At 39.1% G+C, this 23,125-nt stretch overlaps 1 protein-coding gene across 1 annotated transcript in view; it reads right to left on the bottom strand.

The window, feature by feature from the left end:
- The window catches only part of LOC136675685 (dual specificity calcium/calmodulin-dependent 3',5'-cyclic nucleotide phosphodiesterase 1C-like), a 74,790-nt gene that overhangs the window by 7,952 nt on the left and 43,713 nt on the right, over positions 1-23,125 (bottom strand). The window contains exons 5-15 of the mRNA XM_066652387.1: positions 15,524-15,637; positions 11,962-12,144; positions 9,755-9,821; positions 8,953-9,069; positions 8,722-8,862; positions 5,590-5,690; positions 4,965-5,093; positions 4,469-4,570; positions 3,790-3,910; positions 852-933; positions 128-248 (exon numbers count right to left, since the gene is read on the bottom strand). Of these exons, the coding sequence (XP_066508484.1) occupies positions 128-248; positions 852-933; positions 3,790-3,910; positions 4,469-4,570; positions 4,965-5,093; positions 5,590-5,690; positions 8,722-8,862; positions 8,953-9,069; positions 9,755-9,821; positions 11,962-12,144; positions 15,524-15,637 (1,278 nt within the window). The remainder of the gene's footprint in view (positions 1-127; positions 249-851; positions 934-3,789; positions 3,911-4,468; positions 4,571-4,964; positions 5,094-5,589; positions 5,691-8,721; positions 8,863-8,952; positions 9,070-9,754; positions 9,822-11,961; positions 12,145-15,523; positions 15,638-23,125) is intronic.

The following is a 23,125-nucleotide window of genomic DNA, read 5'->3' as shown; positions in this document are numbered from 1 at the left end:
GCTGAACAGATTCAATTATGCGCTCTGGGGTTCGAGCCACCGTATCTGATGACCTGTAACATAAACCAGTGGAATGGCCCTCTCTGTAAAGTCAGTAATTTAGGTGAGAGGGGTCAGAGCTCCTGACCTTGACCTGCGGAAACCAGCCAGGCCAGAGCTGGTTGCCTCATCGATCAGAGGGGTCACAATCTTCTCTGTCATGTCCGTAAGAACGCTGAAGGTGGGGAGGACGATGAAGTCGATGAAGCCTGGACATAAACACATGACAAATGTTCAGTGCTTAATGCTTTATCTAAAGACATTATCTAAACTACAGTTTTCTGTTGAGGCTCTGTGTAATTAGTCATATAAATTCTTGGACATTTCTCCAACCATACACCCACACACCATATGGACAAATGATTGTATTACTGATAATGTTGATTCCATGAACAGCTGAGTGGTGATCCCAAATAATGATTTTGAATGGTACTGTGCATAAAAATATATACACATTCATATTAGAACATTTTGGCCACCTGCTTTTCTCTAAACTCACTTTCCATTCTCTCAGCTCTACAGACCATACTGGAACACTGAGTAGATTTACAGTTGCAGATTGTTGCTCTGCATACTTGGTATGCCCTCTTTCACCCTATTCTTCAATGTTCAGGACCCCCAGAGGATGGCCACACCTAGCTGCTATGAGAGTGTAGAAATACAATATATATATATATATATATATTTTTCAGTCACCTACCTGAAAATGGATGAGGCAGAGGGATTGAAATTATGTCATGGGTTGCGTGTGACCTGAAATGTGCAGTAAAAGGCTGACTCCAGCGGAAGGTGTTTGTGTTTATGTTACTCACCAATCTGGGACTGGGCCACCATGGTGGACTTGCGGTCACACAGTGGAGAGAAAGGCAGTCCAAGCTCCGCCTCCTTGTCACCCTGGATACAAAGAAAAATAAGATAAAGTACAATGTAGCTCACTGATTCTGAATAATATAAAACAACATGGCCTCAATATAATCAACTCTAACTCTGCATTTACATTTTGTATTCGCTCCACAGCATGCAGTGCTATGGTGACAGCGTTACAGGAATAACTCCTATTCATGTTAGCAACTATGCTAATTACTAATGGCTATGGGCACATGCTAAAGCATTGAGAACTCTTGTTATTAAAGGAGGATAGCCAATTAAAAGTAAAAAAGGCTGCATTTTGCCTTCGCTTTAGAGGGTAAAGGCCTTGCTCTTTAAGATCTGTGGAAACCTGTACCCATTAATATTTGCTCTACACATTTCTCAGTAACACCAGGCCTGTGGTGAAGCTGACACATGCAAACAGCTTCTCTCACTCTCATTCTCTCTGACATACATAATGTTATCACTTTTTTTTTGTGTGTGTGTGTCTTTCTGTTCCTTTTTCCATTTAACACACACACACACACACACTGTCCAGTTTATTAGGTGCACCTAACATGTAAGTATAGTATGTAATTCTACATTTACATTATTACACACACACACACATATATTTCTTAATATTCAGGACCCCAACAAATTATTTGTGGTGTTCACATACTTTTTTGTTTATCAAATTATTTTCATAAAAACAATTATATATATATATATATATATATATATATATTAATGCTAATGAGTATGTACATGTTTTGGAGTAGACATATACACGGGGAATTTATCATATATATAAATTTCCCCTTACTGCATACACTCATATACCACCTGAAGCACTGAACACACAACAAACACACATTCATTTTGCTGTCTCTCCTTTCACCAAGCTCTTGGCTGCACAGTCAGAGAGACCACTGAAAAAAAGTGTAGAAGCAGAGAGAGTTTCACTTTTTGTGAGCGGTAAAAGCCACAAACCCTCAACAGACAAACACACACACACACACACACACACAGCGCGATCACAAGTGAGGTTTCTGATATGACTGTTAGCCTCTGCTGATGTGGACATTGCTTGACACCCTCAGAACAGCGCTCTGTCTCACACTACAACATATTTTAAGCAGCAATAATTTTCAAAAACCTAATCAAGGCCCTAAGAGAGGCAGGTTGGATTCTCTGCACTCATGTGTGGGTCCTGAGTGTTTGGACACAGTGCTTTTAACATACTGGGTTAATGGGCTTAACCATTCTGATCATATCTGTAAGACTCATAAACAAGTGGGAACTGAAACTGAAATGTGGCATCAGTGAATGCTTGCAGATTTTTTCAGCTCTTTGCTGCTGCTCGCTTAGAGCCGGCCTGGATGCCTGGAAGATCTCTGACAGCAGAATATTTCCAATAAAAATGGTACTAACTACACTTTTTTATATAGTTTTCCTCTAGATGGATTCATTACCAGTTCTTTGTTTGCTATGAAACTCTTCAGAATCACACATCATCAAGCTGTGAGAGTGAAGGCACATGCTTCTGAGACACGTGAAGCACCACTAATTCTTTTCAAACTGTTGCCATCACAACACCACTGCGCCTGACATGACTAATCATTTGCATATGACTGTAGACAGCAGACACGTAATGTCTGATTGGGCCTCTCTTGATGCCTCATGTCCCTGACTCCGTAGGCCTCTGTTTGAGTGGAAACAAAACAACACACAACAGATATTTTGAAACTCTGTCTATTCTTTTTCAAAATTAAAAAATATTCCCATCTACAAAAGTGTGCACTGGAGAAACATTCTTGGAACCACTGCAGTAGTGCAAGAAAATCTAAGAGCACTAAGTCATCTGGTCATCTGTAATCTGTAAGCACTCTGCGCACTAATGTTGAAAATCAAAATTCCTCTTGCCACTGGTCCACATTCCTGTGTAATCCGTGTGCAGGTGCAGCGCTGAGTGGAGGAGGAGTGTGTCGAGCACAGAGAGAGGAGAGGATATATGGGATTAAAGATGGAGAGGGGGATTATCTCATGGTTTTTCCCTCTTTCTTGTATTAACACACACACACACACACACACACATTCATCACACTCATAGTAACACCATTGCACCAGTGCTAGGGTATTTATATTATATAATATGTTGCAGTCTACATGCTGTTTCCACATGAGAATCATGTCCTAAAGTTGGCTGGAGTGTTAGATAAAAATTTAATATGATTTGAACTTGCCTTGCAAGGCAGGAACACACCCTGGAGGGGGTGCCAGTGCTTCACAGGGTGACAAATACTCACGCATTCACACCTTCCGACACTTTTGAGTCGCCAATCCACCTACCAACGTGTGTTTTTAGACCGTGGGAGGAAACAGGAACAACCGGAGGAAACCTACACGGACACTGGAAGAACATACGACACTCCTCACAGACAGTCACCCGGAGAAAACCCACGCGGACACACGCGGGAGAACACACCAAACTCCTCACAGACAGTCACGCAGAGGAAACCCACGCGGACACTGGGAGAACACACCACACTCTTCACAGACAGTCACCCGGAGGAAACCCACGCGGGAGAACACACCAAACTCCTCAAAGACAGTCACCCGGAGGAAACCCACACGGGAGAACACACCAAACTCCTCAAAGACAGTCACCCGTAGCGGGACTTGAACCTACAACCTCCAGGTCCCTGAAGCTGTGTGACTGCGACACCTACCTGCTGTTCCACTGTGCCGCCCAGTTCATGTTTTTAGTGCATGTTCATGTGAGAAATGTTCGATTGGTTCTTTCGGTTCATCTTTCATGAACTTTAAGAGCAATTGCATAAATAAATTAGAAAATGCATCATTCATTCATCATCTGTAACCACTTCATCCAGAACCCACCTGTCTGAAGAACTCCTCGAGCAGTGAGGTGGTCCAGCGGTGGTGAAGATCCCAGTTCTTGGCCGGGTGGCTGATGTCCGCCGTGTGCAGCAGCAGAGACAGAGCTTTGGGTTTGTCGATTCTGTGAACACCACACAAACACCGTCAACGTCCCAAATAAATCAATACACACCTTCCTCCTCACCTGTTTACATCTGTGATCTAATAACCTGCGTTCTGACAGGTAATTGAAAAACAGCACAACATTCCTCGCAGAAATCGCAACGCTGCATCTCCCATTTGTTACATGTCTCTGTGTTATGGCCTCTGGCTTTTCTCATTTCACTGCTGTCTCCCGTTATTTGCTGTTGTTAAAACAGAACTGACTTTCAGAGAAGGAAATATCAATATTTAATTCAACTACTTATTTTCCCTGCCATTTAATATTTTATGTGTTTTGCTGGCGTTAGCGAAGTGGTTGGTATTTCTAATCAACAGAGTCATTATGTAGTTTTTCTGAGAAAAATAATGTGATGATTACAAAAAAGATGAAAAGTAAAGGAAAAAAACAGAAGATGTTACAAAGAAGGCAAGAAAAGAATGAGAAGAAAAGAGGATAAAGAAGAGATAAGAAAAAAAAAAACATAAAACAGCAGTAGATAAAAGAAAAAAGAGACGAAGATAATGCAGTGTTTCTCACCCCTCTGGCTGCTGTAGGAAGTTCTTCATGGCTTTGACCTGCTGGAAATGGCAGGACATGTCTGTGGCCAACACCATCTCCACCACCAGTGCCCTGAACTCCCTGAAGAAATATTTACAACGCCTTATGTAAAGCTAGCGTCCTCACTGGATTAACGTGTCATATTTTGTTTTAGCTAGCAAGCCCATTTCTGTAGGTTTAGCTGGTTTTAATGGATACATAAACTAACAAATCTAAGCTTAACGTGGTTCAAAACTTTTCTAAACACCAGATATCAAATCCAGACACTGTTCTCTATTCAAACTAGCCTTTCGTTACACCTAGAACTTACAAAAGAGCCTTATATCAAGCAGGAAGCTAAAGGAAATGTGGAGTGTAAAAACTACTACTTCTTTCCCTCATGTCACCACCTGAGACGATGGTCATTCCCTCAGTGCAGCATCAGGCAGAGAGGTAATGGATACAGGAAGTGGACAATAAAGGAGGGGTGTTGTACCTCCAGTCATCTTTAGAGAGGTTGTAGAGGATGTTCATCTCATCGTCATCCTGTAGGAGTCGGTAGGCTGCACTCACGTGGTGACTCTCCAGCACTGAGCGGTCATTGTACAGGATTGCCATGTCAGACCTGGACAGCAAAGATGGACACTATTACACTATACAGCTAAAGGTTTGGGGATGTCAGAATTTTCCTAGCTGGAATATTTAATTGTGACATTTATTTTATATCTCTATTAAAATAATTAATTAAATTCATTAATAAGTGCTACAGACAACTCAGTCAGACAAGAGACCAAACAGCAATTAGCAATAGATTAGTAGGCACAAGACTAAAATAAGGGTACACTGTCTCTCCTGCACACTCTCTCTCTCTCTCTCTCTCTCTCTCTCTCTCTCTCTCTCTCTCTCTCTCAGAGCTGTCTATGCAATTAATTCCACTCTGGGCCTCTGGTCAGTTCCGTATTGAAAAATCACATCAACAGTTCTCCCCGCTGTTGTTTTCCCTGCAGTTCAGCTGACTGTCATTAATTCTGCTCTCAGTGTGTTGTGTTCTGTCTTTAGGTCTGAATCAGAGTTGATGGATGACACAGTGCCTCATGGCCCTAAGTGCTGGGGGTCTTTACCTGGTCTGGATGTGGAAGTTGTTTGTTGTTCCTGTGTGTTCATAATCATGAACTGCTGCAGCGTAGATCATCGCAAATATCTCCAACTCCGTCATCCAGTGCTGAGAGGAGAAGATAACAACAGAAAAATATGAAAAAATACAGGAGAAACATAATGGGCTCATAAGAAAAAGAAGAAATGAAACAAGATGCGACAAGCCAGGGAGTGAAGAGACAAGGTGAGAAAAGAAGAGAATAGATGAGATGAGATGAGATGAGATGAGGTGAGATGAGAAAAGAAGAGACAAGACGAGAAGAGTCAATACAAATTGACACAAGAAGAGACAAGTCAAGAAGTGGAGAAATTAATAGATGAGTCACAAAAAGAAGAGATAGAGGAGAAAAGAAAAAATTTAAAAGGTAGAAAAGAGACAAGGTGAGAAAAGAAGAGGCGAGACAAAACCAGACCCAATATAAACAGAGTAGAGAAAATAAGAGATGAGACGGGGAGACAAAATGAGAGGAGATGGTTGAGAATAGAACAATTAACCAAATTAACTACAAAAAACAACAATAAACGAAGGCATAAAGTTTTGTACAACCACCTTTTATATTTTTATGAACTTTACAGTAAAAATGACTGTCTAAACCTCGAATATCTTTCAATTTGTTAGAATCCATTCTTTACATACTGCATAAACACAACTCCAACATTCAGAACTCACATTATTAAAAGGAAACTAGAAGTTAAAGACAAATAAAGTTGTGACCCTCAGAGACACATTTGCAGTTATAGAGGAACTGCAAAAAAGGAGAAAAAAAACGACAGAAAGAAAGCGACAGAAGAAAATGGCACTAAATTAAACCCAAGCAAATAATCTGATCAAATAGGAGGAGGAAAATGACTTCTGAAGCTAAACCCAAAGACACAGTAAAGTCCAAATGCTGTGGACCGAGTTTTTGAGCTCTCGAACACATCCTGATGGATTTTTCAATCTGCATCGTGACTGCTCTAATAAGTAAGCTAGGCCTGTGTATCCTGCCTAGGTTTCATGCTAAAGTTAATAACACGGTGAAGTGGCTTCGCCAGCCAATCTGACTTTGTAAAATTGCAGCCCATAGGCACATTTATCCTGAGTCGTGACTATAGCCTTCTCCGTGTAGCTGAACACAGCTCCATTCTCTATTATTTACAGGCTAATGATAAGATTGTTAGAATCCAGGTCCTGCATTCATAATGTAGGCTAAAATAGAGGCCAGTCCCAAAGTACAGAAGGAAACCTTTTGTTATAGAAATACTTTACAGTTAGTTTGCCACAATCAGTCATTATTCCAACCAAAAAGTAACACAAAGTTACTATAAACAGCAACTCACACAAGATGAAGAAACAAATTGCTTTGTAGCCCCTGAATGAACCAGTTTATGCTCCATAGAGTGGGCCCTCCACATGGAGTTGGACTTCTGGAACAAACTCATGATGCTGCGGTGAATGACGGGACTCGTGTTGGTAAACCAAGATGTTCAACTGAGACATATGATCACACAAGGTCTGGGATAACTGTTATTCAGGTGAAGGATGGTCTCTTATTTTTGCAAATGACTCAAGTCTGAAGGCAATTGATTGAACGAAGGGGTGGGCACTAGGGAGAATTATTAAAAAGGCTAATCCACTCTACCTCTTAATGAATGACCTGTTGACTCCAAGCAGGCTTGAGGCCTGTGTATGTGTGTACATGTGTGTGTGTGTGTGTTGTTCAGAGAGAGATGAATGACCACTCTTCTGGGCTCTGTATAATGACGTTACACAGAAAGCACTGCCCGGAGAACGTGGTCTGTTGACAGGCTGTCAGAGTAAAATGATTACACTGATTAAGTGCCCAAAAAAGACGTGGGCGGGGCTCTAACACACAGTCCTACAATTCACCAGGAGCCCCACTGGCTTCAGGATGATAATGGACACTCATAAATCTAATGGGTCATTAGCTAAGACTAATAAATACTGCAGAGTGTTTAGAAATGAAGGCCAAAAACACAGCTGTAATAAGCTGAATATGACCATATAATTATTGTGTATCAACAGCATTTACTGTGAGTGTTCATATAAAGCCCAGCATTTGCATAAAGTTATGATTAGCAACTTTGCAATTCTGCTTTCTGGACTCACAACTGCACATTTTCACTGCATGTAGTTTTCTCTGCAGTGTTAAGTGCTCAGTTTACATTTTTTTTGCTGGGCACAACATAATGACAAATACTCTTAAAAACCTTGCGTCTTCCAAACAGAAAAGAAAGAAAAGTAAACAAACAAACACAAAAATTAAGTCATTTTTACACAATACAAAGAAAATACTTCAAACACTTTTAAACAAAAATTAAAATACAAGGATTTGTTCTAACAGTGATGACATATAGTTCATGGACAGCTTTGAGAGACTATACAATAATTACATACGTGTTACAGACATTGTGACCAGTAGCTCCTGTGCACAAGTGACAGCTTATGCATTAAAATATTAAATTATGAGAAATGGGTGGGTTCCCACTTTTTATAAACAAAGGCCTACTGTGATGTGGTTATGGAAGAAAGAGAGACATAATACACTGACTATATCAACTGGGCACAGATGGCCTTCAGAAGGTTTGTCCTTGAAGGACCCCCAGTGAATCTGCATTAAAACCTACTGTAAACGCTTTCCAAAATCCTAATCTGAAACAGGCCCACTTTAGCCTTCCCTGGCCCCACACACTGTGGGTGTGTATGTATATATACATATATATGCATGAAGGCACGTGTGTTTTTACTTTTATCTACTCTCTTTGAGGGGAATAAATGTTTCCATATTCGCAGCGGAACAATTTTAAATATTATGCTTGTTTCCATAAATGAAAAATAGTTTTTTTGTTTGTTTTTTGTCCCCAAACTGTTAAAATTAGGAAGAAAAAGTACTGATTCAGAATTGTGTTCTCTGTTTGTGTTTCTTATTTTTACTTAAAATGTCATCAGCGTGTTGACTAGGGGTGACCATACTTTTGCATGCAATTATAACACGTGAAGTAATGGCTTTAAAATTTGTGAGAAGTAATAACTCATTTGTAACTTTAGAGTTGGTATGAGAGTGTGTTTTTGTGTGTGGGTGTGTGACAGAACCTACCACCATGCCGGTCTTCAGCAGCAGGTAGTGAACAGTCTGGGTGACGTCAGCAGCATGAATGAGGTTGTGGTAGGGGTTTTTGTGTTTGCTGTAGCCCACCTCCAGAGCCTCCACAAACGACACTAAAGCTGAGATGGGTATCTGTATCAGACAGAAAAACTAAATCATATCAGTAACATACACACACACAGCCTAGAGCATGAAGAGTGAGTAATACATAAATGTATTCACCTTGAATCTGCTGATGAGGTCATATCTGGTCAGGAGCTCATAGAAGATGAATTTCAGTGCATGGTCCCCGCTTGATTCATTCAAAGCAAACACATCAAACGTCCATTTGTCTATGTGCTGAAAACCCCCCACAGAAAACAGCAAGGTAAGGCCAGAAAATGATAATAAGAACAACTGGGTAGTGTAGACAAACCAAACAGTGTTGTTACTTCAGTAAAATAATAACAGCTCTTTCATTGGTTAAAACTTCAGGAGCTGAACTGATTAAACACCAAAACGGTTACTGAATGTAACATGTCCATGTTTGAGTCACATGTTGGAGATAGAAAACAAGCTGCAAATATCTGCTTTCAATTCACTTTCCTGAAACCATCATAAAACCAAAGGGTTTTCCCTGCTTTACTTTTACATTACTCTACTCTTCTTTTCTATTTGTTACAGTAATAGTATATTTTAATCAGTCATGCACGAATCACTCACATATTTTGTTTACAGAATTAATCACAGATCTCCATGAGGCCCACGGGATGTTGTTCTAAAGTACTGCTTGATGAATACATGTGTTTAAGTGTCATTAATATTGTATTTTTAATTTATTTATGATAATTAATACGAAAAAATATGGCCTGTGCAAAGGTTAAGGCACTTATTTTTCCTCCCTGCTACTATGTTGAACAATAATTTGCATACCAATGCCATTACCATGCTATAACACTACGTCATTTGTCCAGAGCTCTTGAAAGTTTCTGTAAGCACATGGAACTGGTTAGAGCCCACCTCCAGTGATCAGCCAGCTTCTCACCTTAAGCACTGTAATGACGGACGCTGGGTAGCTCAGGCCCACCATGTTGGAGGTCCGGCGGTACATTCTTTTCAAAGCAGATAAAAACATTAAGTCAGTGTAATTCTAATGAAACCAAGAGCACTTCAACACCTAATTACCCCCATAAAATCCCCTTTAGGAGCCAAATGAATACAGGGTGGATCATTTATAAGGTTACACCTTAATAAAATGGGAATGGTTGGTGATATTAACTTCCTGTTTGTGGCACATTAGTGTATGGGAGGGGGGAAACTTTTCAAGATGGGTGGTGACCATGGCGGCCATTTTGAAGTCGGCCATTTTGGATCCAACTTTTGTTTTTTCAACGGGAAGAGGGTCATGTGACACATCAAACTTATTGGGAATTTCACAAGAAAAACAATGATGTGCTTGGTTTTAACATAACAACTGGCCCACGACGAACAATCCACTTTCCAGGAAACTGTTCATCTAGGAATGCTCGGACCTGACACCCATAATGTGGTGGTGCACCATCTTGCTGAAAAAACTCAGGGAATGTGCCAGCTTCAGTGCATAAAGAAGAAAACACATCATCATGTAGCAATTTCGCATATCCAGTGGCCTTGAGGTTTCCACTGATGAAGAATGGCCCCACTATGTTTGTACCCCATATACCACACCATATCATCAAGATGTGCAGCACCTGAAACGACCGATACTGGAAGCCTGCGGTGTTTCTCCTGCAGTGTTGCTATCAGTGTGTGAAGAGTGGGAGAAGAGGGTTGCATTGACACCTTTGTTTTTCTTGTGAAATTCCCAATTAGTTTTATGAGTCACGTGACCCATAATGGCCGACTTCAAAATGACCACCATCTTGAAAAGTTTCCCCCCTCCCATATACTAATGCGCCACAAACAGGAAGTTAATATCACCAACCATTCCCATTTTAATAAGGTGTATCCATATAAATGGCCCACCCTGTAGAATTCTGACCATGAAGAGCATTGCTCTTCCAAATGACAACATACTTTTAAGACGGACCCTACTATGAACCCCAGTTTAAATCATGATTTTAATAAATTCAGACAGACCTGGTCCTGCACTATTTGGTGATATTCATTACAGAAGTATGCTGGTTTTTAATGCAGTGTCTTCTGAGGGTTTGAAGGTCACAGGCATTCAGTTAGGGTTGTGAAAAATGGTGAGCCTCAAGTCAGACCTGCACATGAAGGACTAGTCCTTTCCTGAATGCAGCTTTTATCAGTTTATGATTACATCACCCTTTAGAAAGGCTAAAAGTATTCTTAAATCCCTGCCCTGAATATTTCTTGGAATATGTTGTAGGCATCGTTTTCAGAATGAGACAATCAATACTGGAACAAAAACAATGTCTTCTTAATGTGAAATATTGACTAACTTGTCATTTTGCTGCACACTTCTGTATTTTTTTTAACTGCTATCCCAGCTTTTTTTTTTTTTTTTTAGAATTTTTTTTTTAAAACCCATGTTTGGCTCTCCATGAGTAAATTAAACAAGCAGCCAGCCAGGACACAATTTGATTCCTGTTAGGGCACTTAAGTGCTTATACTCTGCTCTCTGTCACTATAATTCATTCATGCAGCATAAGGAAAAAAACATTAGAACATAAACAAATGATGCTGTCTGATGCGATATAGTAAACAGAGAGAGGAGGGGGTGGAGAGGAGACAGAAATAGAGAGAGTGAAAGAAGAGAAAGAGTAAAAAAGGGGGAAAACATTGAGGCAGGAGGGATTGAGAGAGAAACAGTGAGAGAGAAACAAGAAAAAAATAATGCCATGAATTACATTTAATTTTGATCAAATAAAGTAAACGCACCCCTTTTTCGCTGGGAGTTCTGAAGCCAGAATAGAGACTGTGTTGGACTAATTCTCTCCTGGACCAGAGTTGGACACTCCTGACACACACTCATTTTTACAGTCCACTTAGGGATTTATAATGGGGTTTGGACAGGGGAGTTTATGAGCACTAGGAAAAAGAGTTTCTCTCAATAAGAAAGTAAGAGTTTGGAAAAGTAAACTTCCCATTCTCTTTTTCTGCTCAGTGTTAAAGCCTTGATGTCCATCACACTGAGAATTCCCTTTAGAGAACTGAACTGAAGTGTTATATTAGTGTGTGTGTTATGATAAATGCGATTGACTGGAAATTACACATTATTTTCCATATTAGTTGTTGTAGTAACTGCACCTCTCCACGAATATCCCAGCCTGCACTGCATGTACAATGCTGCGGAACCTGGGCTTCTCCTCCGTCCGCCTCAGCATCAGCCCCATTTGCCTCGTGAAGGTGGAGGCCAGCCAATCACGGACCTCTGAGGGTACAGAGTCCGACTGGATATCGCTGAGCTCATCCTCAGTGTCCACCAACCTCCTGAGAGAGAGAGGAGAGAGAGAGAGAGGAGAGAGAGAGAGAGAGAGAGAGAGAGAGAGAGAGAGAGAGAGAGAGAGAGAGAGAGAGAGAGAGAGACAGAGAATGAATTCTACCACGAAATAAATCAAACATCAGGTCATGTCCAGGTTGCTGACCCCTCCATCTCAGCTCTCACAGTAATTATGGTAATGTTTTGAATTCTTTCTTTGGAGCAAATGGTCACTACAGTCAGCTTTGTCCAAACATCCAAACTTCAAATATATTTATGGTAATATATATATATATATATATATATATATATATATATATATATATATATTTTTTTTTTTTTTTTTTGATGGGTAGTGACCATCCATCCCATTGTATTTTAGTTTTTAGCTCCTGACTGTGCTTTAGTTCTTTTTCTCATTTAGAGTCATTTTCTCATTTTCTTCATGTTATAAACATATTATAATATGAACATCTGGTGGCCTGGATGTAGCAAATATTCAGCACTAAACCAAATCTAACCATGGCCACCCCTCTGTAGGGGACCCCCCTCTGTGATTCATAACCTGGATCATTCAGGGTCTATAAAGTAATCGGATCCTTCACTCTGCATGAGTTGCGCTTTATACAATGAAATAATTAAATAATACAAAATCACTTGCTTAAATATGTTTTTTTTTTTTTGTGGGTGTGTGGTAAAAATGACAGCTCCTTTACCAGTTCCACTGAGGCCTCTGTATTCGTGGACAGCAGTGGCTTAGTGTTCTAAATCATAAACTACCCAAATGTAAAAAAAACATCATCAGAAGCGAATAGCAATCTCTGTGGCTTTGCATGTGAGAGGTTAGTGTCCTAATCCGATGGTGACCATAATGACGCTATGGTTATATAACTCCATAAGCTTTTCTCTGATCTGTCCTGTACACTCAGGCAACAGATACACCACTCTCTGATTTCCCTGATTATCGGATAAACGGGTATCAGATTGCACTTTAATAACACAGCTAATATCATAAAGCAGAAATTGCTAAACAATGAATATGATATCATTAAATATGGCTTAAAGAATCAATTCTAATATGTGATAGTTTTGGAAAATGTATGTGGATAACATTTAAAATGTATACATTTGGTTTGTTTTCAAAGTTTATCAGTTTATCTCCTACATTACAGCCATTACTTTTATACCACCTGTGGTGTAGTGGATAACCCCACTGCCCTCTCCAGTAGAATAGGGTTTGATTCCTGCTTAAGCAAACCATACCTGTAAAAGTCCTTGGGCAAGACTCCTAACACAACATACACACAAAACTGTAGTATGACTTGGCACAAAGATATTTCTACAATTGCTAGATTGTTCAGCTCATTGGTTTATTAGCAGTCAAGATGGTCATGTTGCTCAGCAGTGACTGTCAGAACAAAACTTTGTTTCTCCATTTGTTCATTTTTCATATTTGTGCATTATTTAAATTATTCCAGTTGCTCTTTTCATTACAGTGAGTTTTATAATGAATGGCCGATCAGAAATACTCCAGAAGAGCTTAGATTCCCAAGTTCCATTAGTAGTTCAAGTTATTCCCTCCACTGTAAAGCTTTTCCTCTGACAGTGATGAAATGCTAGTTCTTCACTGCTGAATAATAACTCCTACTGATGTATTACGTGCTTTTGCGAAAGCCAAGCCTTTCTTCAGCTGTGGAGTTGTGGTCAGGGCGGTGTACCCTTTATTAGTCAAAAGTGAATGTATGTTGTTGTAAGTTTGCTTTTCTTTTTGCTGATCTGAGAGCAGACAAATGATGATGATTATAATTCCATCTGCCATAGATTAAATATGAGAAAGGACCTGCCACCAAAATACAGAACATAAAGACTGTCCTAAAGAGTGACGGCCTGCTGTGGAACCCCAAGGACGTGTCTGATAAATCAAACCAGTGCAGATTGTTCCTTGTAGGAATTTCCAAATAAAGAAACCCAAAACCAAATAAGAAAATGTGATGTTTGTAAAGATTCCTGGGGCAGCACTTCAGACAATAACTCTCAGAATTACTTATGGATCCTGTATTCATAAGCCTTTAAAAATGCATTAATGCTGCATTCATCTTACAGCACATAATACCTTATGCTTTCTGGTATAAACATTCAACTTATAAAGTCAGATTCCATGTGCTGCTAAGAATATTATAGAAGAGATTTATGTTATACCACATTATGCTGTTATCATAGATAATGATCTTGTGAAATGGCTCATTACGAAACCAAACATAAAGCAAGGTTATCTTATATTCTAAAGTGTTTTGCTTATATAAACACTATATCCCAACTTACATTGAAAAATAAGCATACTCCAGGAATTACAAGGTTTAACATATGCTATACAAGCTTAAATGTATTTATAAAACTTTATGAACACAGTATACATAGGAAGTGTTACCAAATAATCTTCCAAAACTTTGGACGTTAAAGTGATATTGAGAGAAATAGACTGTTAAAATGAGCAATTACCAGTTATTACTTTGTAAGAAACAGTTTTACATATTGAATTAGTTCCTGTGTTCATACACTTTCGCTCATTCAGCTCAAATATAGAGCCAACAGTACTTGAGGAATGAAAGATATTCATAAACGTAGCTGAGGCTATGAATTACAGGAATTAGAATCTTACCTTGACCCAGAAAGATGTTCCTTGAATGAGGTTCTTTTCAAAAGCTCTTAAAACATCTGCCACTTAAAAGCCCTCAGACTGCTTGGTACATTAAGGGTCTTGTTGCTTAGTTTAGACCCTGACACATGACTACTTTGCAATACATTGAAGAACTTTCCGGTTTAGGTTGCTGCATATAAAAAAACTTATTTTTGCAGCATTACACATGATTTTAAATCAGAAATGTATAAATTATTCAGTTGAAGTTGACAATTTATTGTAAATAACTGTTACAGCCAAATAATAAACACATTATCCATAGAGTTAAACCAAAATAATCACTTGTTCCCATTGTTTTCATGAATAATCAGTAATACACTCTGAATAATTATAATAGTAATTATAATAATAGAATAATAATCAATAAATTATTAATTATTTAACGCTTACCGTGTTCTTGTTTTGGCATCCGAATGTGAAAAACAGAAAGAAAATAAATAACTAATTGCTGTATAAAAGAAAAGGATTATCTCAGGGAATGTAGTTCTGTAATAGCTACTGCTTTAAATTCAACCCTGGATTAAACCTTGATGATGGTGAAAAAGCTCATTTCAAATGCAATCCTGCCTTTGTATTTAAAAATATTTAAAATAGCATTTTATTTGCTTGTGATTTTAAAACTGCATTTTAAATGTGCATTAAGTGCATTAAAGTGAAAATCAGGTTTCTGAAAGTTTGGGTCGATAGTTTACCGTGTTTCCTCAATGTAGACGGATTCGAGCACTGACGCTGCATACTCGAGATTCTTCTTCAGATCGACCAGGGACGCCTCTCCTCTCTCGAGTTGCTTCACCAGACAGCGCAATCTGAACCAGAAACACATAAACATTGTTTTGACTAAATTAAATTTAGTGGTTGTTTAGTCACAAAAAAAGGTGGTATGGTAATAAAGCAATTGCAGCAACTTTTTCCTCAATCTTTAATTTGGTTTCTCTCAGAAGCACACATTCTCATTTTTGTCTTTGCTCAGAAAACAACAGTAACAACACTCCCACAGCAGAGAGGGGGTTGATTCATAGCGCAGGTAAAGAGTCCTTTGGCAATACTCCTAACGATACATTAGCATATATCTGCAACACAATTAAAATAAATATAAAAAAGAACAAAAAACATTGAGGCAGAGTTAAAGCTATAACATAAATATATATAAAAAAAGTATAATTATCTTTTGGATTATTCTGAAGAACATTGTTTGTTTCTTTTTGTGAAAATCCTACAAACTTAGAACAGAGAATCTACAGAGAATTAAATAAGAACACAAGCAGATTCTGGGTAATGTCAAGATAATACCTGCACTTACAAACATACAGGTCATTACATCCATGACGTGGTCGTGACTCGCAGGGAAATGCTTGTGGCTCGTCAAAGCTGCCATTTCATGGAAAACAGATTTCTCTGAAGCATTTTATGTGTACATTTTTTCATAAGTGTGTGTGTAGGTTTCCTGGGGACACTGGCCTGATTTGCAGGCCCAGCTGCTGAGAATGAGGATGAGTAGAAAGAGAGAGAGAGAGAGAGAGAGAGAGAGAGAGAGAGAAGTGAAGAGAAGAGGCTTGGCTCCTGTCTGCACGTCTCTGATGCATTTCTGCTCTCGGTGGATTTGAGAGATTTGGTTTATTTTGCCCAAGCATGGCAGAAGGGGTTAGATTAGAAATTTAGGTTACGCATTATTTATTTATCTGCCGTGGCTCATGTGTCACTGGTGGGATTCAGACATGCTTTTAGTGGACCACACACACACATAAATACACACATACATGTAAATACACAAACAAATCTGGACACATTCCCTTGACCCAGTGGTCGCCTCTTTCCAGGAGCTGGAAGGCCTAGACTGCAGATATTCATGTTCAGCCTCTAAGAATCTTTCCCAGAGATTCTCAATTCTGTGCATAGGCAGACACAGGTTTTCATTATTATTATAAACCTATATATATATATGCTTTATACAGGTGTAGTGTCAGCTGCAGAGTGACAGGGAGGATACACCCCCAGCCCCACACATCTGCTTGCAGTTTTAAAATCGGCAGAACAAGTTAATTCTCAGTTCCATAGTGGCTTTAGAACATCATCTTTCTCACGCTCTGCGGTTCTGAAGGGAAGTTGTAGATGATCTGTCGTTTAGAGCTGCCTGAAGAGCGCTGTCCCTGATGTGTCAGGCTGAGTGTAATCAATGCCTGGGGTCAATGCAATAGCTGGGAGTCGGGGGGAATTGGGAGGAGGAGGGAGGGATATTGGAGCTTAGCACTTTCCACATGACGCCCCAAGCTGCTTGAAGAAAACTTGTTCCTGCTCGAAAGGCCACCTGATCCCAAACATCTCATTCACTGATGCAAAGTGTGTTAGTTGGAGTGGTAATGCATGAACCTCTTCGGTCATAGCATGCTGATCTGTGAGCTTAGTCATAGTCTAATCAGTTCAACTCTCTACCAGAATGCCACTCAGTTTTGTGCATACGTCCTTTAATAAAAGAGATGCACATACATTATAGTTTCCAAATCTTTGTAGCTGAGTAGTCCATACTACAATCAGAAGTGAAACTGTAGCACAAAAAAGAAATAGAATGAATTAATAGTGGACGTCAAGTCTGTGATCAGTGGTTTCTACTATTCTGAGTCACAAAGGCTTTACAATGAATTACTGCTGGGAACACTTCAACATTAATAAAGGGGTTTGGTCATTCCACAGAGTAGAGAGAGGTCAGCACCCCTTGACGTCCACTGTAATGTCAAAGAAACCACAGAAAATCCTCTTTACTACAGCAATAAGAAATTCTCTTTAGATGGCAGTTATACATTTGGATCTGTAATGCACCTTGTGCATTAATGCTAATGCTAACACCCTAAGATCAATCAATCCTCAGTTTAATTTTTCTATACTTTTTATATGTAAATATGTCCTTAAATCAGTGGGAAGCCTTAGGGCCTTGTAGGCCTCCACAGATGGACTAATCATTTTTGAGAACTATAAACTTATTTTTTTCTCTCTTTAATGGTTTTACCTTTCTTCTTTTGTGACCCTCCATTCTTATTTCATTCCTACATTCTGGTTGGAAACAAATGGGTTAAGTCTAATGGAACCATCTAGTCATGACTTGTATCTCTGAAGTATCTTGGTAGCAACCTGGCATGTCCCCCCATTGGTTAGGCCTTCATCTACCAACATTATTAGGAACCAATCACAAAAGTATTCATAAAAAGCCCTTAACTCTTTTGCATCACAAACAACACTTTTGATATCTTTATATTTAAATCCAGTTATTCACATCAGGCAACTTTCACATGTCCACACAATGTCATTTGGAGGTGTAGCTACATTCGGAGACTTGCTTGTTCTATCTTAAAATTAAAAAGGTTTCTATCAAGTCATTCAAACCACAAATGATATAGTATGGTGGATATACCTACTGTATTTGCTGTCAATAGAGCCAGTCAACTTGATTCAAACACCACAAACCCACCATTCTGTACCATTAAGAACATTGGATTATAATAATGTCCATCAGAAGCTCACCCAAAAGTGACAGCTGAATTGGATCCTTTATGTAGTCTACACAAAGCTGGTGTGTGGTGGGAGGCAAAACTGACAGATGTATCAAGACATGCGTAGGCAGAACATCATGGTTTGTGCCCAGAGAACGGTTAAATGCAGCACACCCAAATTTAACTTTGACAGTCAGTTCAAAATCTCACCCAAGAGAATCTACGGCATCAATGTGGCATTCCTCCAGGGGGGATACCCAGTGCAGTGCAAGGGTTCCCTTATTCCTCAGAAGTTCGTCTGGCTTTAAAGAGTTATTACTGCAATGAAATTCTGTAAAAGTGTCACTTAAACTCTAAAAGGGGACACACTCTATGCCTTTTCCACAAGTGAACATAGTCCTAGTGTCGTAATATATCATCTGTGACATATTTCTGAGACAAAATACCAGATCAAACAACACAGCACTGATCTCCTTTGCCAAAAGAACCCCGCTCAGAAAGAAATGTTTTAGTGCTTGTCACTTTAAATGAGAATGAGCCATAGCTCAGTTCAGGGCAACAGCACAGGAATGAGGAATTAGAAGCAGAAGCTCTGGTGTTTAGCCATTTTGGCTTTGGTCTCTTTACACTCCATACTCTTTGTAGCATACATTACTTTATAGAAGATGTAATTTAGATGCTTATCAAAGCATAGATGCTTCAGAAAACCAGTTAAATCAAATCATACTACCCACTGAAATATTGTATGCAGTACATTTACAAACGCATGGGGAGTGTCCCTTGAACCCTTTAACAGATGTCATATTACATGTTTTTTGGAGTTTTCTGCAAAGATCAACTGCAAATTATTTCTCTAAAAACCAAAAGGAAAAGCTATGCTAAAACCTAAAGGTGAATATAGATTCCTCATAAATACATTAGAGTGCAGTTAGCATTGTAATTAGCATTACATATTCATCACATTTTATCCACATTTCTGAGTAAACAGAGGCACACGCTCCATATATGAGAACTGTTGCAAATGATACAGGCCTGTCTACATTTCCACTTGAGTGCTTTCAGTGCCTTCGAATCAGCCATCAAACATTCCCCGCCTGCTTCATCTGTGACTAAGTAGCCTGCTAAAACACTCACTCTCTGCTGAGCTCATTTACCGAACACAACCGCAAAAATCAATCAAGCTAATTGCTATATTTTTTCTATCATAATTGTGTAGCCCTGTGGTTGGGATGATGAAACAGTGCTGTTTTGTCCTCAGTGTGTGAGATTTCCCTGTATTCCCCAACTGGATCCTGCTCTTTTGAAATGCCACATAAATTAGCCTACTCATATCACACAGAGCAACTTAATTCTACTGACTTTTCCCTCATCAGTGTCCTGGTGTTAAACATAAAAGGTAGGCAGCATGGGTGTAACTGTAACCATTAGAGAATAGAAATTTTAGCCTGAAGCAAAATAAATCCTTAAAACGTTCTAACCTGGATAAATTAATAAATAGCATATGCTAATGGGTTCACTAAGAATGGTCAAGTATAACAGTCCATGTTTAAGTTGATTTACGACACGGAAGTCACTGATGCCATTTACAAAGCACATGAGCTTTTGTGACAAAAGTAGCCTATTTGGCTAATATGTTTTTGAGGGGGAAAAAAGCAAGGCTAACAACCACAGAAATATTTGCATATTTCTCAAGTTAAAGTGTCCAGGAGAGAACTGAAGAGCAATAAACTCAGCCTAAAATGTTAAAGGCAGGGTGCAGGAGTATAATAGAAGTCATTAGAGAGCAGAAATCACTACTTCTAATAAAAAAAAGTTACCCACAAGAAACAAGAGGCAAATAGCATCAAGGCTAAAGGGTTCACGACAAGCTAATGACCATTATTTGATTTACAGCATCTATGGTAGCATTCATACAGAAGACAAGCTTTTACGGTTGAGTTATTTACCTAAAGTGCTCTGAATAATATGCATCTTAAAAAGCAAAGAAGCATAGAGAAATTAGCTCTGCACAGCGCCCAGCTAACGGTGTGCATGCAAAAAGTGAAAGAGCCATAAATTCCACCCACAATGCAAGGCCACTTCTCATAGTAGACACCTCATAGGATATTTATGCTGAAGTGCTTGTCTGGTTGAAGTGTTTCTCGGCTAATGAAACTCGGGCTGAATTTGAGTCAGAATGACAGAGCGAGAGGAGGAAAGGGAAAGATTGAAGATATTGTGGTGGAGTTTGCCATTAAAAAGCCTCCAAGCTTGATTGGAAATCATGATATACATGTTGTAAATGATCCAGTAGGCTGAGGGTATGGTCTTGTCCCATGTCTTATACTGAAGGCTAGAGCTAACCCAGATTTTCCTAAATAACAGCCTTTTAATGTTGCCAGTCTTTGTGTAGCTCTAGAATATGAAATGATCTTCCAAACAGGTCAGTGTATATTTTTACAGTTTATCGCACTGAACTGGAAATGGCAGAAAGGAAATAGCTGATTTGTCCAGAATAGACCGTTTGAAGAGGGGTCTTGGTAGGATTCAAAAAGTTCAAAAGAAGGAAGTGTCTCCAAACTTTTGACGGTCAGTGTATGTTGTACGTGTGCATTATGTATGAATTTAAGACTCTAAGACATCAGACAATGCACAATTCCAGTTTACAAAGAATGAGATTTGATTGGAACAAAAATCCTTGGCAAAACCTGTTTGGAGTGGCTCCTAATCCCTGCAGCGCTTTTTGCCGGTTCCTGGAACGTGTTTCCATCACATGGAAAAGCAGTAATGCCTGAAAAATCCTGGGGCTCATTACTACTCCTCCTGCAGCCGGCTAAACAACATCAACCTGAGGCCAGAGCTTCAATAACCCCTGCAAAGATTACAGAACACGCCAGAAACACCCAGCATGTATGGCAGCTTCTTTTCCAAGCCATGGATGAGTTCTTGTTCTCCAGCCTCAGCGCATTTGATCATCATTAAACTAGCATTCCTGTAGATATACACAATTACAAATGTCATGTAATCTATGTACTGTAGTGAAAGATAAGTTTGTAACTAAGAGTTATGCAAGTTATTCAAAAGATAATTCAGAGATGTTTACAATATATAATATAAATATAAACCATTTGCTTAAAGGAAGAAAAATAAGTGGAAAACAGGGAAGGCAAAGAATGGACACTAAGTGTTGTATAACCAGATATAAATTTTAATATCTGACATTAACAACCTGAGCATAGAATGTATTTAAGGCAATCAGCAGTCAAGATTTCAAAGCATATTAATGATAATACATGATCATCCTCATAATGACAGTAAAATGTAAATGAGTACTTAACGCAAAAGTGTTAAGTAGCGTTAAGTATAACCAGGTTTCTCTTGTAAACACCTTATAAAGCAAATATCGTCCTCACATGGTTGTCACATTCATGTTCGCCCTTCTTCTCATAAAATTTCAGGCCCATTACACACCAGGCCCATTACACACCATTATGGTTTGGAAAGTTTTCAGGTCCTTCACCATCACCTCATAAATAAACCCCATCTTCTCAACAATAATGACATCATATGCACTACACCCCACAGTCCCATGGGCATTCTTACATCACACACAACATATTCATCCACCAAACACCAGTTATTTAACCACTGGCTACCTGCTGGAAATGTAATGCTTCCTGCCTGAAGCCTCTTTCCTTTGATGGACTAGCAGCCCTCAGCGTCCGTGGCTTTAGAACAAAGAGAAATTGACTTTGAAATGCCCTCAGCCTCTGAAAATATGCAGCCGTGCGAGATGGGAATGGTGTTGCATGAAACTGCAATCAGCCGCCGAACAGCAGCAAGATTCTGCAATACTTCTAGGCTTTAGTCTTCTACTCACACATTCTTTTTTCTCTGTGTTTCATTCGCTCGCCAGGTTCCCTTCGCCTCTGTATGCATTGTGTAAGTAATAAAAGGACAAAGTCTTCATAAAATATTTGTTCATTTTGCTGCCAGCAAAAATTTCATCATGCTTTGAGGAATTGTATAATTTTGTGCACATCATAAGTTTTTCTAAATCAAATGGAATGTTTGTAAATGCATTCTCATCAATCTTTCTGATAGTCTGCAGAAAAGTGTGACAAAGATCACTGAAGGTTTACAGAATAAAAATCTTCTGTAAGATCGTGTACTAGTACCCAAGCATAAATGTGCAAGGTCGGTTGCATAAAAACATGCACCATGCACTTCTTTACCTCAGGGATAGGCACAACCTTCCATTGAAAGGGGGTCATGCAAAAAGTGAGAGGAAGTGTGATAAATGATACATGTGAGTGTGATTTAGTGTTCCACTCAGTTTACTACAGTTTGAGCAGCGTGATTAAAATCAAGTGTCAGGCCAAGTGCTAATGTGGACTACTGCTACTTAATGCTAATACAATGACAAATCCCATAGGGATAATAATCGTCCCATAATTTAAAAATCTTTGCATTATTCATGATTTTCCCAAATGTTATTTTAGATTAGAAATTTTTGATTAAAAAATGTTTTGACATCAGCTTTTAGCATCATCACCAGAACTCAACAAAAGTTGACTTTGGTGGTCCCCACCCTGATTAGAAACAGCTGAGCATTCATCATCCATTCTCTTGTCTTTTTTTTCTGTTCCCTTTCTATCTCTATCCCTCCCCTGATTGCCTCATGTCACTAATTAGTAAGTGTTGTCAGAGTTGGATGGGAAATCAATTAATGACAGATGAAATAAAGTGGCGCTGGAGCCCAGCAGAGGGAGGGGGACGTGGCGAAATGTCAGCGTGTTGTTTTGCCACGTAATTAGGGAGGTAATGAAAGCT

This window comes from Hoplias malabaricus, chromosome X1 (genome assembly GCF_029633855.1).
Source record: "Hoplias malabaricus isolate fHopMal1 chromosome X1, fHopMal1.hap1, whole genome shotgun sequence".
NCBI classification, from domain to species: domain Eukaryota; kingdom Metazoa; phylum Chordata; class Actinopteri; order Characiformes; family Erythrinidae; genus Hoplias; species Hoplias malabaricus.
Note: the sequence above shows the minus strand (reverse complement) of the source record. Positions and strands in the feature narration are given on the sequence as shown.